This window comes from Prorops nasuta, unplaced genomic scaffold, assembly GCF_024137725.1.
Source record: "Prorops nasuta isolate Cenicafe-Biocafe unplaced genomic scaffold, Cenicafe_Pnas_1.2 PNAS00011, whole genome shotgun sequence".
Taxonomy (NCBI): domain Eukaryota; kingdom Metazoa; phylum Arthropoda; class Insecta; order Hymenoptera; family Bethylidae; genus Prorops; species Prorops nasuta.
In genome coordinates, this window is record NW_027116808.1 from 6,317,424 (window position 1) to 6,337,195 (window position 19,772).

Consider the following 19,772-nt stretch of genomic DNA (forward strand, 5'->3'; position numbering starts at 1 on the left):
GCGCAACAGCTGATCTGCGCGAGAGAAGAAATATGTATTAGTGCGTCGTGCAACTTCAATCGTTCATAGCTGAAAAACTATAAGCTTTATCGAAAATGGGAGCTCTTTAGGACAATCTACATGAAGAATGGTTTTAATTATTACTAGTCTCATCAAATTCTGTTGAAAAATACGACTGTACCATTGTCCCGCGTTTCGCCGTATGTCCTATATTTCAAGCATTACGAAATCTCCTTTTCTACAATTTTATTTCAAAATGATAATTGCATTTTTAGCAATTTCATTATATCGGTGAAATGAAATGTTTTCAACATTATTTTAGCGGTATTTATATGTGTATAGCTACAGAAAGGGAAATAGCGTAAATATGAGGAAAGCTTCGCAGTAAGTTTCGAGGCTGGAGTGGGGGAACACGTTAGCGTGAGCCGCGAGAGGGGTGGAAGCCTAGCTTTCTTCCTAAAAATTTTTGCTTTTCGTCGACCTCAAAAACGCGGGACCATGGTACGGCTCTATTTCTCAACCGATTTCAATGTTTTTGGGCTTGTTGGAATCGTTCGGTCTGGCACCTCGTCTTAAAGAAGCCCGATTTTTCGATTTGTTTTGGGTTTAAATATTATTAATGCGAATTTTTATACAATTTTATTTTTTTTACGTTTTTTGGAAAATACGGCTTTATTAATGACAAAGTGCGAGTCCTAACGATTCCAACAACCAAAAACATTGAAATCGGTGGAAAAATAGCGCTGGACAATTCTTCCTCGTTTTTAGTTCCGTAATATTGGCTACAGAGTGCTTGAGGGATCCCGTTAACGGGATCCCTCACGCGTGCTTTACCGACAGTACAAGTCAATAAACAATTAGTTTAATAAAATTCAAATGCGGATTGAATTGAACAATCGGGCGTTTGTAAGAGAGTGTGCCAGTCCTAACGAGTCAAACGAACTTAAAAACACTCAAATTAGTTGAAAAATAACGCTGTACCATTGTGCCGCGTTCTTGAAGAGAGGTTACTTTTGGTTATTTCCACTTCAAGAAGGCGGGACAATGGTACAGCGTTATTCTTCATCCGGTTTGAGTTCTTTTAAGCTCGATTGACCCGTTAGAATTGGCACCATGTCATAAAGAGGCCCGTTTTTGCAATTTGCTTCGCATTTGACTTTTATTAAACGAATTGTTTATTGACTTGTACTGTCGGTAAAGCATGCGTGAGGGATCCCGTTAACGGGAATCCGTATACCCACATTACAGGGCGAAAACTATTTCGCATGTAGCGTCGTCATTTGTTGACGGATTGTAAAGTTATTACAGGTTTTTGAAAATGCCAGAAACTTATCTACTAAGTTACGTTAGGAAAATTAACAAAAAATGAAAAAAAATTTTGTTTAAATAAATATATTAACATTATTGAGAATCAACAATTAAATCGCAAAATTCCCTAACGTACTTTACTATATAATTTTCATACGTTTCCAAAAAGTCCACATAAATGCAAATCCGTCCACAAATAACGACGCTGCATGCGAAATAGTTTTCGCTCTGAAATGTCGGTATACGGATTCCCGTTAAGTATACCTAGTTCCTTCATCCCAAACGCCTGCCTCCCTATAGCAAGACTCGGGACCAATGCTTGGGACATAGGGATTTCCTATGAGGGGGTAATATATAGTTTGCTTTCATTTCTGAACCGAAAACCACGACTTAAGTCTATATATAACTACAATAGCTAATCAGAGAAGTAATTTTCACGGACGCACCCTAGCGGGAAAGGTTAAAACTAACTGTTTTGTCCAGCTATTTCAGTACCCACAAAAGAAAAAGTTCTGTAGGTAACTGTCTGTAATGGTGTAATCCCTAGGGAATTAGTGGACCCGGAGGATAACTAACCATCAGGGCCCTAGGGTGATGCGAGAGGGGGACGAGACTAAGAGAGAAAGAGAGAGCAAATGGAGTGACGCAGACATACAGTAAACCCCCCTCCTTAAGAGGACTCGCCCGCACACCCGCACCCCCCTCACCAACAGGTAACCATATTCACACCTCCCCCCCCTCTACCCCCTCCCCCTCAACTCCCCCCCGCACACCCGTACCCCCCTCACCTCCTGTCGCCGTATCCCCCTGCAACTTCTACTCCTACCCTTATCGATGGTGCATTCAAAATTGCTAAAAAATATTGTTAATTATGAATCAACGTCGATTAAACACAAAAAACATGATTTTTCCAATCTTTTTTTTTAAGTAGAATTTTCAAAGACTTTCCCTTTAGCAATCGAATTGGAACTTTTTTAATCGGTGAAATAAATGTCTCAAGTTAAAGAATGCATTATTCAACAATTCATTTTACGCTTCAGTAATTTCAAAAGGGCGCCCAAACCGCAAAAATTTTGCCAAAATATTTGATGTTTTTCCTAGTAAACGAGTAACTTATCAGCGGAGTGATAAGAGGAAAAAGTTATTGAAATCTTTTAAAAAATATGTCTGAATTGTTTCAACGGGTTTCGATTAATTTTTTTGTTTTGCAAATGACAAAGTTTTTGCAATGACCGAAAAATTGCTCAAATCGCTTCAAAAAAATTCTGATATATTCTTCAGCTAATTTTGAAAACATTTTATTCTTGTCAACGTTTTCTTAAAATTTTACTGTTTTTGAATAAAAAATTCAACAATTTCGAAATTACTGGTTTTTTTGCTTCCGTGATATACCTTGGTAACTCAGTTCGTTATCGGCGCATACTGTCATTTTTTTATTTTTGCACTACAGATGTACTGGAGGTTCAAATTTGGAATATTTTTTATCTGCAACGGAATAATTTTTTCTTCTTCAACACGATTTTCAAAGGAACCTTTCGTAATTTTCATTTGTCTTCGCATTCATTGAAATTTGAATCTGTTCGCATATTTCATAAAAATGTGAAAAGTGCGAAAAGTTTATAACAAAAATATAATACATTTTTAAAATATACAAAATTACTAAAATAAAGAAAAAACAAAAGAGAATATTTAAATTCGTTGACCTCCACGATGGTGATAGTGGGCAACGTGAATAGTATTTACGGCTAAAAGACGATAGATGCATTTTATTTTAAGAAAAAATTTGAACAAAATAAAATGTTTTCAAAATTAGCTGAAGTATATATAAGAATTTTTTTGAAGCGATTTAAGCAATTCCTCGGTTTTATAAAAATTTCTTCGTTTGCGAAACAAAAAAATTAATCGAAACCAGTTGAAAAAATTCAGACATATTTTATAAAAGATTTCAAGAGCTTTTTCCTTTTAGCACTCTGCTGACAAGTTACTCGTTAACTAGGAAAATATTTTTAAATATATTGGCAATGTTTTTGCGGTTAGCGTGCCATTTTTAAAGTACTGAAGCGAAAAATTAATTGTTGAATAATGAATTCTTTAACTTCAGATATTTATTCCACCGGTTAAAAAGGTTCCAAGTCGATTGCTAAAGGGAAAGTCTTTGAAAATTCAACTTTCAAAAAAAAGGCGTGGAAAAATGATGTTTTTTTGTAATTAATCGATGTTGATTCATAATTAGCAATATTTTTTAGCAACTGTGAATGCACTATCGAAAAGAGCAGGTTTTAAACTTTAAAAACATATACCTCTCAATTTGTTCTAACGCTTATAGCATTAGTTGTGAGCGGTGAAAAACCGGTACACGGTGAGTGGCATTCTCGGCCGAAACGGGTTAAGTAGATCGAATCCGCAAAGCCAACTAGTAGGTCAATATTAAAATCGCCTATATTAATTCTCGATTTAAAGTTTTGACAGTAGTCAGTGAGAAAGCATGAAGCTCTGTCTTATACGCAACCTTAGGGGGCTGATAAACAATCCTAAGATGGATTTTGTGATGATCGGTTGGTATAAACTTAGCAAGAAGGTACTCAACACAGGAGTTATGTTTGTCAGAGAATGAGGTAATGATAGGGAAATAAGCCAGACTATGGCGAAAATAGAAGCACACACCACCTCTTACCCAATGAGTACGGACGCAGCGCAGTAACTGCTAGCCAGGCAGAAAGACACAGTTATCAGAGATAATCGGTTTGAGCTACGTTTCAGACGCCATGATGATATCCGGGTACAAGCATCGAAAATAGTCACGAAATTCATTGAAGTGACCTATTAAAGAGTGAACATTATCATGCATGGCTACCAGAAAGGTTTAAGATTGAGAGGGTTCCGATACATAACGCGTTGGGTAATTGGTTGCGATTGAGCGTCAGATTAATTTTGAGTAATCATCCATGGACTGTATGCGGATAGGCCTCGTCCTATCTCCACTTCCATCAAAAACCTTACCAAGCTTAGCCCAAAACCTGTAACCTTTGCCCTGTATCGCATTTCTGGCTTCTGTGAGCAAAGCATGCATACGCGATGGGAAAACTTCATTAACAAAGATTCTATTCGAATCGGTGAAAGGTACAAGTGCTTCACACTCAACTTTGGCAAGCAGGCGCTTAGTTGAAATAGTAGAATTCCAAAGTTTTTCAGAGGCCACATACCAGCAATAAACAAGGGACAGCAGAATCAGACCTAGTTATGTGAATCTTTCTGGTTGCCATGATGTCAGAGTAATTGTAGAACAAACCTTATTAAAGCAAAAAGATTTAGAAGAAAGGTAGAAAGGGAAGCGTCAGCCGATTCGGATATCCCCGAAATAGTAATATCCCGTAAGTGCTGCCTGATATCGATGTTGGTCACAGCTTTGGGGAGTGAACGCAGCTGCGCTAAATCCTTACTTGATGGAGAGCTGTTGCCTAGTAAATCTCGGCTCAGGCAATCAAACTTGGCAGCGAGTTGTAGATTCTGCTTCTGAAGCTGGTCCACCCAGCTGATCAATGCCTCATGTTCCTATCTGAGGTCGTTGATACAGAAGATACACATTCTCCAGCCTCTTAGGCATTTCTAATCGGCTATCAACCTTAGGGATAAGACCTATCTAACTGTTGTTGAGGTCCTGCACAGCTGTAAGAATATCAACAGATGATGGTGTGTGACCAGTAGGGGTATATGTTGCTCAGGCGTGACATCGAGTATTTTTTAGACTGGTGCTCATATCAGCCGCAATTCGGAATGACTTCGATGTTTCAGACGGGGTATTTTGTAAAGGTTGGGATGCGTGTTGCATGGGTCGATACAGATGCATTGCCGAGTTTGATTCTCTTCGACAAGGGTTGGTAATTGGTAACCGCACTATATAGCTAAAAACAGCCTAGTTTTTAGGGCGCTTTGTCGAACCATACAAATAAAGTTTTTGGTACATCTACGGTGGTATGCTGCTATGCAGAAACCAAATATGTAAAGGAGTCCTTAATAGGTTCCTTATTGCACCCCGGAAAGATATTAAGAAAACCAAACTTATTACCAGGCATATTCAAGATACGCTATGTTATATAGACTGATTAAATAGTCTGAAGAGGAAAATGATTTATACAAACGTGTACAGTCCTACATGTACAAAGATGCATATAATTAAACATATTAAAAAAAAAATGCCGCATTACAAAATTTTAACTAGGTCGTGCACGACTGCAAATATTAACCATTATAACTTATATAGCTGGAGTTAGACTAATTGCTTCTAAATTGCGCACTCTTTCGATGTGTATGGTTAGCATTTGATTCGTATGGATCCGACTAAGATCGGGACTATTCGGTGGACGGGTCAAAGTGAAAGGAGTTAGACACTCTCAACCAAGTGGAAGGAAGGCATTCAGTTGAGTAGTAACATTAAAACGATCGACACTACCCAAATACCTGTGACCAATACAAAATGAAACTATAAAATGTAAAAGTAAATTTATACTTATTTGGGACCTTACCTTATCTCGCAATAATACACGCTATCAGGCAGTTATTACAGTCTGTAACAAGGCAAATTCTTTTGCCTTGCTACCTGAATTATTTTTGATTTGTAAACACAGCGCGCAAACAAGGTTTCTCTCGATCCCGGGTGGCGGCGCTGCGCCCGCGCGCACAGCTGTTACGACCGCCTGGGCCAGAGGCAGGTTTGGCGCAGACACACCGCTTTTACCAGTCATCAAGGCAGGACGTATTTTTGTGGAAAATCCGAGGAGAGTTGTAATCAGGTTCGGAGACCCATGTAAGTGGACCACGGACCAGGATTTAATATGTTAAGAAGGAAGGAAGGAGGTTAGACAGGAGATTGGAAACTGTCAGGAGGTTCATTGGGACTTCAACTCCATTCCACTATTCCTAACCTAAAATTGACCCTGCTGTGCATGCCAGGCTTGAATTTTGTTACACTGTTTATTGCATGAAGGTAAGCGTTGAGGACAGATATTAGGACTCAACGTTTAATTATTAATACTCCTTTGTGACTAACTTGGTGGCTCCAGGCTTGGTGGGGTGTAGCAGGTCTACGTAGGGAGTACTATTGAATCCAACTCCAATTACAGTAGATAGATACAGAGTTTTTTCCTTTGCACTCATATAGTCTAGCATGTCCAATAAGAAAAATAAGCTATTATTGAAATGAGTTGGATTATAAATTCCATAGCCTGTACGATGACAGGAATTAGGCTTTAATGCCAAATATATATGTATCTATATACTTTTTTTTTTCTTCTTTACTTATATACCTGTACATAGTTTTATTTTTAATCAAGTATATTCTGGCTAGGCGTTGAATTATAGTGTGGTTAACATAAGGTTAATGAATTTGGTGCATAAGCACATTAAAACAGGAGATTTAGAGACTCTGTTGGACAACCCTAGCCACTCAACTTTTCTGGTAGTGATTTAGATATTGATGGACTTGGCTACGCCTTACTTGACCTGGTGTTACCTCTTTGCTTGTGCCTTATATTTCCTACAGGAATAGTGCAGCAAGTAATTAGGTTCTTGGAGGGCTAGCGTTGGATAAACTTGGAAAGGGTCTTTTGTCCATTCGGACTTGTTCATGCCTGGACTGAAAGTCATACGATTGATCCAACTCCTCAGTATTAACTAATAGTCACTCTGTTAATTCTTATTTATATAAGTACTTTTCTTTTGTGAATATTTATAATTTCATTGCTCTAGTCTTTAGAATTTAACGGTTGCTTTAGGGAGAGATCCCATGTATAACTGTATAATTATGTTAACTTTTATACTTGTAAATTGATAGACAGAGCAGTTATAGAATATAATTTTTATTTTAATTTTTATTATTGTGTACTAGTAATTTTCTAAGAGAATCCACTTTAATTTCACAGCATGCCACGTCCTTGAAAAGTTTCAAGCCGGCAAGCCTCAGACTGGCTCATATATAAGGTATATGAGCCTGGCGCTCTTTATAAGTAAAGTCTGTGTGCCTTTGCACTGATTCTTGTTAAAATTGTGCCTTCCTCACAGTGGCAGGAATTCATGTCGCAAGTCGGTTAAGTAGATCACTGTTTAGTGATGTGAGAAAGATACACCAGGCTTCGCTAATGGACCTAGTCCAGATAGCAGAGAGTATGGATTGATACTTCGCTACGTACATCAATTAACACACTGAGTCCGCCTAAATGACATTTTGATATGTCAGAAAAGTGAGGTTAAACAAAGAGTTTAAACCCTAAAAGCTATGCAATATGAATAGTCCAGTACAGGAAAGATCGTCCAATATCTCATTAAAAATCGCATGAGATGAAGAAAATATTTCTAACACTCGCCTAATGTGGGCAGAAATACAGCAGAAAAAAACAAATAACAATGGACCAAAAATATAAGATGTTATCATACTTACAAAGATAAAGATAAAGAGAGAGATAGAGATTACGACCCCTTCCTCGCAACCCTCTCGCTTAGGCCCCATAGAAGAAATTTCTCCCCTACCCTAGAACTTAAACAGGAACCACGTGCTCTTTTAGAGGACCCCTATCCCCGCTACTCTCTCTACAGGAAACCCTCCCTGCACACCCGCAACCCCTCACTACCCTCTCACAGGAAATACATTGCTCATTTACTCCCATATACCTGTGTTTGACACATAGGAAGAAACCGAAGACTTGCTGTATGTAACGAGGATCGATGTTTAATGTGAGTATGAAAGTTATATTAGCCAAACTGTAAACGCGTTTTTCTCGAAACCACGTTCTCTCGGTCGGCCAGGATAACAATTAATTTTCTGTTAAATCGATCGGGCTGAAATTTTAACAAGTGGTTCTACATATTTGTAATTCTGGTTGTCACTAGAGTAATTTTTTTTCATTCATTAATTTTCAGTTTATAGCCCAATTTACACTGAAAACATAGTCCTGTTTTCAAGTTTCCCATTTTGTAATTTTTCAACAGAACAATAAACTGTTCGAATTTTTTGTTTTAGATTACTGTTCGAGATGGAGGGGAGCGGAGAGACTGAAGGATCGATAGCACTTGTGTCAAATCATCGAATATTTCTTTCTGACCTTTCTCCTTTGATCTGTACAATTTCTGGGAAATAAGCATAACTACGTGTAGTCAGCGTTGCCAACTCCGCCATTTTGATTATACTACGCTGTACAGTGATGTCAGTGATGCCAGAATAAGGCTTCATCTTTGTTGCTAATAGATTGATTCTGGCATCACTGACATCACTGTACAGCGTAGTATAATCAAAATGGCGGAGTTTGCAACGCTGTGTGTAGTCCGAAGTGTCTACTTTCTACGATGTCTAAATAGCTTTTTCCCATAAAAGCAATTTTTCTGGTTCATAAAGGCACTTTTCTGTTACCTAGTTAGAATTATGACAAATTTGATAATTTGGATATTACACGTCTGGGCTTCTTCTCCCTCCCTTCTCTCTCTGTCTCTCTCCCGTTCACTTACTTCTCTCGCTCGCTGCGGTATGCCTGCGCGCCTACTTGGCCCTGAAGCGTCGCGACAGCGGCACACGCACTTGGCTGCTAGGTGGCCAGCGCCGCGAGTCGCTCTCTCGCTAGTAAGATTTGTGCCGCGTAATTATATACATAGGTCCTTATCAAGGACCCATCGCAGCCCCAGCCCGCTTAGCAGCAGCAGTAACACACTCAGCTAAAGCAGCGCTCGCCTCTCTTTTGTAGCCTCCACGGCAAAACCGCCTCATCGACACCCTTTTTTTAGACTCCACGGCATTGCCTTCATCGGCTTCTTCGGCGCCTCTACCGGCGAACCTTTTTCGGTCGACTACTTGGTAAGTTTCACCCTCCATCCACCGCCATCCTAGAGGGGACTTTCCCTTTTCGGCAATCTTCCACCTCCCGGTTCCATTTACTTTGTAAATAGTGTAAAATTATAATCTTTATTTATTTTAAATAAAACTTTCTTCTGTGTCAAAAGGACATCGAAATCTCTTCTTACTTCTATGCAAACCATCCCATTCTTTTCACAGCTTCTGGGTCGATTAACAACGCTCTTTCGCATAATTACACAAACGGAAAAAATCGTCCGGGTCGACGATCTGTGTTTCTTTTGAGGCACCTACTTTGGCGTTGTAAAATATTAATAAAATATTGTTAATAAGGAAAAAAAATTTTATATAATTAAAGTTACTATTAATTACACATCAATTTGTTTAAAGCATTGGATGGTATTTATATAATAAAAAAAAATGCCGCATATACCCTAGAAAAAGGGTTGATTTATTAGACTACTACATTAAACATGTTTTAAAACTATTTATCCCAAATCCTCCTCGAATATTTCGATTTTTACAGTTGGCGCTTTTAATTCGGAGCACCATAAATAATTTAACCATATAATGAATATCTATAAGAAATGGTGAAATGCTTTATTTAAAATACTTACAGGTAATTTAAACATGTCATCTACACGGTTTTCTGGAGTACGACCTTTTTTTGACCTTATCAACATATAAATCTTTTCAAGGTCACTGCAGCTGTAAAGAAGCTTCTCAATTAGGACCTTCCCCATTAATCCAGAACCGCCAGTAATGAAAACGGTCCTCCCTTTGTAAAATTGTTGTATGTCTGTTAGGTTTTCCATGATTGCTAAAGTTTATGTCTGTAAAAAAATAAAATTTTGGTATTATAATCAACAATTATTAAGAAATATATCATTTGAAAAAAATTTGCCTTGTTAAAAAATCTTTACAAAAATTCATTAATGCTGTAGCAAATGTGTAACAGTCCTTGGGAAGGAATAGTAACAAATGTTTTTTGCAAATAGCTGCTCTCTGAATGCTACAACGATTATCATGAGATAGATCAGACTTTAAAATGGGAGAACCAATTCACGCATAATTTAGTTACGACTAAACACGATCGATATTTCGTATCAAGGAGTAGAGCTCCACTCGAAGCTCTATAGTGGGGTATAATCATGAGATATTCTGCGAAAAGCGAGAGAGAGGGAATACTACTCATGTCGCTTTTCTGTCACTCCTAGTAGACTCTGTTTTTAAACTGGGGATTGATCAAATACATTGGCTGAGCACTGCCTTTCGCTCATTTATCTTAACTTCCCTTTTTCTCTCCCTCTAAAAGCCAATGCATTTTATTAATCCGATTTTAAAAAGGAGAGACTTCTAGGAATGACAGAGAGGTGACTTGAATAACTTGGGTCTTTTTCTCCATTCAGTCATCCTTTTTTTCATTCTCATCGCTGCAACTCAGGCGGTTATTCCCCGCTAAAGGGTTTCAAGGGAGGACGTCTACCTCATGATCAATAGACACGGTAATGTCTTGATGTCAAGTACACATATATACAGGCTATTCAAAAATTCCTTGTACCCCTAGTTATCTCGAAAATTAAAGGTTTTAGAAAATAATTGTCAAGTACGTATATTTAATATTTTTGAAAAGCTATCATACTGGATTATTGGCTTAACCTTGGGTGGAGCACTGAAGGTCACATGAAGGTCACAAAGAGATTTTTAAATCGATTACCCTATTTTTTATTACATTATCTTGAAGCTTATTTCAAGGGCTTTTCAAAACACTATAATAAAGTTTGATTCCGTCCAGTCGTTTGTTAGATATTTCAATTCCAAATAACAATGGTGTCAAACGTATCCGAATTCCGCATTTCATTTTAGAACAAACATCTGACGTCAACGGTATCCTCAATGATCGACAGGATTTTATGCGATGAATCCAATGGGAACTGTAATTTCTATCCTGACCTTGAGGTCATTCGAAGGTCATAAGAGGAATTAGAAACTGAAGTGGATAGACACCAGTAATTAAAAAATTATTTTCTAGGGAAGAAACGTATTCGCAAAATTATTTTCCTGTCAACACTCTCTGATGTTTATAAATGCTGCATATCATAGCAGACCATCATATGTCGATGCCTCATCACATTCTAGTCTTGAAAACATCTAATTTTACAATTTCTCGAATTTGTTCGTATTAATTTATTAATTTAGAAGGTTTTTCATGGGAGGAATTTCACTGAGAACTAATAATCAGTCTTTTTTACGAACCTGTCATCATTGTATTTTTTGACTGAACTACCTAAACATTTATTATGGTACACCTATCTGAGAAGGAACGTATAACTCTGCTAATGATGTGAAGATGGGGCGATTAGCAAATGAGCTATAAAAGAGTAGCTCAGTTATTTAATGTACAATTTCGAAATGAGAATGGTAAGACTCCTGTATCTACAGTTGTTCATACAGTTAAACGTTTTGAAGAGTTAGGGTCTGTTAGTAATCGTCCAAGATCTGGTAGACCAAAATCAGCAACAACTAACGAGAAATCACAACTGATTTTATAAACTTTTATTGAAAATTCACACACTTCTATATGTCATGTCGCCCTTGAACAAAACATCTCGACTGGATCCATTTCTAAAGTTGTAAAATTAAATAAGTGGCATCCCTACAGAATTCATTTACATCAAGAATTATCAGAAGACGGTTACGACAGACGCATTGAATTTTGCGAAATTATGATGAATATGATCGACAATGATCCTCTATTATTAAACAACATTGTATTTTCTGACAAGTCAACATTTGTAATTACTAGCAATGTTAATAGACACAATTGTAGGTAATGGAGTGATGATAATCCTTACTGGATGAGGGAAAATCATAATAACATCCACAGAGTCTGAATGTGTGGGCAGGCATTTTAAGCATCAAAAAGTCGGTCCGTTTTTTATAAAAGGTACTCTGAATGCTTCCAAATACGAAAAAATGCTTCTAGAACAAATTGTTCCAGCTATTTTAGCCTTGAATAATAATCACATAAGTAAAATTTATTTTCAACAAGATGGGGCTTCGCCTCATTATATTCAAAGTGTTTGTGATTATCTTGTTCAAGTGTTCCAAGGAAAATGGATAGGACGAAGGGGTTACATTGAATGGCCGCCACGATCGCCCGACTTAACACCTCTTGACCTTTTCCTATGGGGCTATTTATAATTCAAAGTATTCCCAACTAAACCAAAAAGTCTAGATGAATTGCGAATCAGAATAATGGATGAAATGAAAGTGATACCCTCAAAAATGTATTAAAATGCTATTCAAGATTTTTACACCAGGCTAGCTCATTGCCAAACTAATGAAGGAAAACATTTCGAATATTTATTGTAGGTCAATGCATATTTTGCCTTAAGAGATCAGATATTTAATATTAAATGATAGACTAGGTTGAGGTCATATTCAATTATAAAATTCCCACCTCTTTCCAATTCTGCGGTAAAATGTAGAGATACTAATTCTAAATCCTCTTATGACCTTCGAATAACCTCAAAGTCACGATAGAAATTACAGTTCCCATTAGATTCCTCGCATAAAATCCTGTCGATCATACAGGCTATCGTTTACATCAGATGTTTATTCTAAAATGAAATGCAGAATTCGGATACGTTTGACACTCTTGTTATTTGGAATTGAAATATCTAACAAACGACAGGATGGAATGAAACTTTATTATAGTGTTTTGAAAAGCTTTTCAAATAAGCTACAAGATTATGTAATAAAAAATAGGGTGATCCGATTAAAAATCTCTTTGTGACCTTCATATGACCATCAGCACTCCACGCAAGGTTAAGCCAATAATTCAGTTTGATAGCTTTTCAATAATATTAAATATACCTACTTCACAATTTTTTTCTAAAATTTTTAGTTTCCGAGATAACTGCGGGTACAAGGACTTTTTGAACACCCTGTATATTGTCGAGCACTACTGTGTAACTTATACACTAAGTTTAGCCGTCCTAATTTTTAAATCGACATATCTCTATGAATTATGTATTGTCATGATTTAACCATAGCTTATCTTAAGAAGGTTTTCAAAGAGCTTTCGAATGAGATCTCGATCATTAAAAATGGTTCACGTAATCCAGAAATCTCGTACTCTGTTATCTATATATATTCCGAAATATTACGATTCTTTTTTTTCTCTATCAATCCTCGGCAGATATCTTCGCCCTGAAGTTAGTCGCTTTGACGTCATTTTTCTACTGCTGCGCTACAAACCAATTTTTGACTTTGACAGTTTTGCTCTCTATGCGAATGATGAAGTGGTTATTTTTAGTATTGTCTCGTTCAAATTTTGATCTGACGTACTGTCAACTGTGTGTGTATCTAATTAACCTAATGAAGTGAGGTTAGTTTGTGATTAAAAGTGTCAATTCAGCAAATCCGCAAAAAAATCCAGCTAATTATAATAAGAGGAACCAATAATTAGATAAGTATAACATTGCATTTTACAATATAGAATGCAGTAAACTTGGTGGTACTTTGTGGAGTTTCTTTTTCAGATTAAATTAAAGTAAAATAAAACTTTTTTTCATTACGAAGGAAAGAAAGGACTGGACACACTGAAATTTATATTTATAACATTACGAAGGATAAAACTGACTGGATAACCTGAGATTTATATATATAACATCGATAATGAAAAGTTTACGTTCAACATTAATGTGCATCAATCAGTATCAGGAGTATATTAATTAGTAGAAATTGTTAAAGTATTTGAAATTCATATATGCAATACTTTGAGACATTGAAATCAACAACAAAATGCATGTTTTAATTTTTATTTTTATTAAACCGATATGGATACCAACTATCCAAAAGTTTATATCCTACATTCAAACAATTTTCCTGGAGACAATAAAACTTTCTTATTACTATGGTTAGATAAAAGTAGATGAATATTTGCTTATCGTTATTTAATATTCAATGATAATATAAAAGAGTATTTAAACCAAATATTTACCTACGCTTCTCTAATTAAAGTAAAAAGAATTTATAGTAGTCTCCAAAAAAATTGCATAAATTTGGTATATGTCCTTTCAGCAGATTTTTAACGCATACTTTTCCTGAGGATAGGATGATAAATAATTAAAGATAAAAATTCACGCTTTATACTGGGCATTCCACAATCCGGCACTTGCACTCTTTATATTCACCACTTTAATACAAAAGTCTATATACAGCACGATTTATCGCCTTCCCCTGACCCGCCTAGAGGGGAACATTAAGCTAAGTCAAAAAGGATATCGCACAATGAAAATCGGATCGGCACTAGTCCTTCCTAGGCTTGGGCTTTATCTTCTACAGCGGAGACGCGGAGCTTAAATTTATCTACTTTAATTCCGTAAAGCGTTGGGCGCCAGACCCCTACACTGGGCCACTCCGATCCCCTATTAACTTCTCTTTACGCTGAAAATTACGCTGGCCCAACCTATTTTTCACTACCCATTTGAGACTCCAGATTCTTCACGGTTCGCCCGAGGTGGCAAAATTTGCATAAATCTACTGGAGGCTTTATTTTCTTTTCCTTTCCTGGCCTACGCCATATACATGCTGTTACACTCTAGCTTTCTTTCCGCGTAGGCTTATTACTCTTCCCGGGCCTCTATTTCCAATTCTCGCGTATCTAATTTGGCCAATCACGCACTTTTTACCATCTTCGACTCCACCAATCGGTTACACATGGTCAGGCAGAGTTTTACGCACGCGATAGAACATGTTCAAGTACCTGATCGCTACTCTTATCTTATCGGCACTTCGACCTCGAATTGCATTGATTTTTCCACCGGAAAGCAAACTTCTTTCTCTCTGTAGGCTCCTTTCTAGCTAGTCTCCTATTCTGGGACTGATCCTTGCTTTCCTGTCTTGCCGGGTATCTCGACCTTAGTGCACGAGATACTTTTTAGCGCCTACCTTTCCTTTGCACTCCTCTCCGCACGAGATGCTTATTAGGAATGAATCTTCTCCGCTCGAATTTCGTTTTAAGCTCACCGGTGGCGCTACTAGGCCTTTGTAGCGGCGCTACTAGGCTCTCGCTGTAGCACGCAGTCTCGGCGCGAAATTCGAAAGGCAATTGTATTTACGTGTCCATTCCTTCAGAATCCATAACGTTGCATTATCCATCATTTTCTTAGCTGTTACCCTCAACATCAACTTTGAATTATGGCACTTTCTCCAGCACACTAGTGCCATTTATATTTTCGTTTTATTAATATAAACTAGAAAATACACAAATTAATGCAATGGAAGCCTCTCTTTTGTGGATATACTGCTTTTAGTTTCGCAAAATTATTCACTGTACATTCTATCGCATGGAAAATATTAAAATGATGACTTCTTTGCATTATTTCATTTCTAGATGATGTTATCATTATATTTATTATTTAATTGATTTATATATTTCAAAGAGTTTATGCCCAAAATCACCTGCAAGCTTTTCATTATTAGAAATTGGCTTCCAAATTTTTTAATATCTCCACCTTTTCCTAAGTTTCAATTCTCAACATTAATTTTGCATTATGGCTCTTTCTATAGTAAACTGGTATCATTTCTGACTTCTTCTATTAAGTATTACAGCTCAAGCCTGCAAAATGACATAATAAACACGTTATTGTAATTAAATCTGAAATAAAATCTGTAACGAGGTTTCTCGTTACGTATCAAGATACCGTATTTGCTAAAGAAATTAAAGAAAAAGCTAACGATTAGTAGTGGTTATCTCAAACCCTACATTACCGACTCAGTGCATAGGTTTCCGAGTGGACAGGAAGTACCGTCTAGGAACATCCCTGTAGACCGTCAGAAGACCGGATGAAAAGACCGGCGCTCCACTTAAAAGTCCAAGCCGAAAAAGCGAGCAAGGCAGGGCTGTGCCAAGTAACTTGATGGCTTGAGACAAGGAGAAGTGGGCACAGGGACTCCTGCGAAAGGCGAATTCTCTAGTCCCCTGAGGAGGGGGAAATGAGAGAGTGAGTCGGGGCTGGGACGTCGCGCAAGGCGGACGTACACCACACCGGCTCACCGATGAGTGTATCCGTGTGCGTGAGGTGAGCTTGCTCCCTACGCAACGAACACACTGTATGCTATCGATGCATAAGGGACCTGTGCAGGTATGGTAGGTTTCTGCCGCATTCCGGGTGCCGCAGGCTAAGTCCATGGCAACGCGCATGGCCCTGCGGACTTGGGCATTGCGGGGATGCACCATCCTGACAGTCCCCTATAAGAAAAAATCTCGGTGATGTTCTCGTCTCCTCACCTCCCCTCACAGGTGTGAGTGGGTGGGTGAGGAGAGTGTGTCTATTGTCGCGAGGCTCGGGCTACCTGTAAGGGACCCTCCCCTCTCTCCACGACCTAGCACACTGAGCAAGCCAGGCTTCCGTATAACGTCCTCTATGCACTACCAAATCAGCCCATTGGGAAATGCATATAATTGGAATGGCGGGGTTGGACCCTTATGTTAACGCTGGGTTGTTGGCCACCCACATGATCAACTGGCTCCTTAAAATTACCGAATGCAAGGACGGCCGAAGGTAATCGGAAATAACTATCACGATCCGCCCATCGTGGTACGAGAGAATTCCATTATAAATCTCACTAAGTACGAAAAAATATATTGCATATTAAATTATAAAATTCAATGTTATTCTTATAAAAAATTAAATTTGAATAATTTTTTTGGAGATAATAATAATAATGTCTTTCTATTCTGATTAGGGAAGCATAGATAAAAATTTGGTTTTAATACTTTTTTATATTATAATTGAATATTAAATCTCACAAAAAACAGACTTCGCCTGTAAAAAAAAGACTGCAAGTACATAAGCCATCTCGCATAAATAATATAGTAAAATAATCCAATTAAAAAAGTAGTGAAATCCAAATATTAGGCAAGTATATTTTATTACCTTAGCACAAGTTAAATTTTCGAAAAAAAAAGAAACAAAAAAGTTACTTGCCAGGCCCGTAATGTCCATGCACAGTGAGAAATAGAATCGTCTGTGGTTCGGCTAACTTCACTCTGTATTTTAACATGAAATTTGATATACAACGCTATAGCTGAATCTCACACACAATTCAATTTCCAACTGTGCATGGACATTACGGGCCTGGCAAGTAACATTTTTGTTCCTTTTTTTTTCGAAAATTTAACTTTTGCTAAGGTAATAAAATATACTTGCCTAATATTTGGATTTCACTACTTTTTTTAATTGTATAATTTTACTATATTATTTATACGAGATGGCTTATGTACTTGCCGTCTTTTTTTTACAGGCGAAGTCTGTTTTTTGTGGGATTTCATAACGTTTTGTAAGAGTATAATATTTAAAAAATTAAATAATTCTTTTAATTTTTCTACAGAATTTAAAGAAAATTTCCACACTTCTCATTTTTTGAAACAGCAGTGCTTAACTAATAAAATAATATATATTAATATTGAAAAAATATCACAGTCAACACATTGAATTTATTGATATTTTTAATGCATTCTGCATAAATGAACTTCATAATTAATGCCCCGGCTACTTGTTTAATATTTTTAGGTTCACTATAATAAAAGCTTGATTAAATTTTTCATAATCAATAAACATACTTTCAACATATAAAAATAATTAAGAAAAATGTATGTTTTAATTAATTTACATTTTCTGTTTATCAACATTTGACTTTTACCACCATCTGACCTTTCCAGACTTCACTAGTTTCATCAACTACTTGAGTTGATACTGGGGCAAGACTGAACAAGCAATTCGCAAAGCTTTGAATAAGCTACAATCAAGCATACACTGCAGGCCAAAAGTTTAGGACCACTTTGTAAAATTGTGAAAATGACAGGCTCTCCTTTAAGTGCGTGGAGTTTGGCAACCCTAAGAGGTAGAACAAATTTAAGGACATCGTCGTGAAGCTTATTAAATTCCGCATCCTACTGCATTATTTTGAACTAAGAAAATCTAATGGGTGTCTGTATTCAAGGAGAGGAACATGACAACATTTTCGACGTCTCTTTAATTATTGATATCAATTTTCAATTCTTTGCACCGCTCATAATAATTGTCTGAGGCATTTGAAATTCAAGTAGGTGAAAGCTTGAATTTTTAGCTTTCATGAAAGTCCAAAGACGTTTATAAATTCTTATTAGGTCCGCAATTATTACATAATTAATGAAGCAGTGTTCGGCCAGCATTTATCCCGTAAAACATTTGCTCGCTGAGCTCTTGAAGTAAATTCAGGTCTGTATAAATTATGGGTGCAAAAAGGGGGAACCACGTTTAACTTTTCTTTCATTTGATTAACAACTATTCTATGGTTTCAAATAAATCAATGAAAGTTTAAATAAAATTAACATATTTATACTTTTATTGATTTAATTGGAACACGCGTAGTATTGTTAATAATAAAAATATAAAAAAATTAAAAGTGATACCCATTTGGCACCCATAACTTATACCGACCTGCATTTGTTCTTAGAGCTTAGCGAACGAATGTTTTGCAGATAAAATGATGGTCGCGCACTGCTCGACTTATTTTCAAATAACTGTGGATCAAATAACAATTCATATATGTTTTTGGTCTTAAATGAAAGCTTAAGTTTCAAGCTTTCACATACTTAAGTTTCAACTTCGTAGGACTATTACTATACCTGGTGCAAGTCATTGAAATTGAGTATCCATATATAAAGAGACATCAAAAATTTTATGATATCTCTATTCTATAATATGGGCATCTATTGGATTTTTTTAGATCAAATCATTATGGTTGGATGCGGAATTTTATAAGCTTTCCAATGGTATTCTTAAATTTCTTTTAACTCCTAGGGCTGCTAAGCCACTCGCACATAAAAAAGAGCATGTCATTCTGACAATTTTGTCAGGTGGTCATAAACTTTTGGCCTGCAGTGTATATTCAAAGCTGACAATGTCGTTTTGCATACCACGTTTCTTTTTAGCACCTATTACTATCACATTTATGCTGCTAATTCTTTACAAAGGTGATATAGGAGATACATTGGCGAATCGTCCTTATAACATTTCCTGTGCCAGAGTCCTCAAATGTTCGTTTCGCTAATTTCTCTACACTGTTGAAACTGGTCGGATTTCTGGTGCTGCAAAATGGAGTGGAAACCATTCATATTTGGACTAAGTTTCAATTGAGAATAAACGTACATTTTTCTATCCATACCAATGACCAATATACTGCCTTTGGCCTAGAATACTTGCATAGGTAACGGAGGAAAACAATCAGCAGTTATTAACTCAACTTTACATAATTTCATCCAATGAATCCCATCCTTAAATCATGGCTGAGCAATGGATGACTTTTTTGTGAATATTGGCCATTTCTTGCTTTGTCAATTTTTCAAAGCTTTCATCTTGGCCTGTTTCAAGTCTCAAAAAATGCAGGAGTGAATAGTCCAATTTTTGATTCAACTCCATCAGTCAGTATATGTGCAAACCTTCTTCCTTGGATTTTTAGTTCAATTGTACCAAATGTATTTAAGTCAAAGCACAAGTATTACTGTTTTCTATAATAGACTTGTACAGTGACTATAAAATACTAAATGATGATACTACGAGGAAGCCTAAAATCA

The 19,772-nt window shown here is 36.7% G+C and overlaps 1 protein-coding gene across 3 annotated transcripts in view; it reads right to left on the reverse strand.

Annotated features, from left to right (window-relative positions):
* LOC136777402 (putative fatty acyl-CoA reductase CG5065) overlaps window positions 1-19,772 on the reverse strand; it is a 243,313-nt gene that overhangs the window by 142,617 nt on the left and 80,924 nt on the right. For all 3 annotated transcript variants that reach the window (XM_066733655.1, XM_066733654.1, XM_066733656.1), the window contains exon 2: window positions 9,760-9,975. In XM_066733655.1, the coding sequence (XP_066589752.1) occupies window positions 9,760-9,957 (198 nt within the window). In that variant the 5' untranslated portion in view covers window positions 9,958-9,975. The remainder of the gene's footprint in view (window positions 1-9,759; window positions 9,976-19,772) is intronic.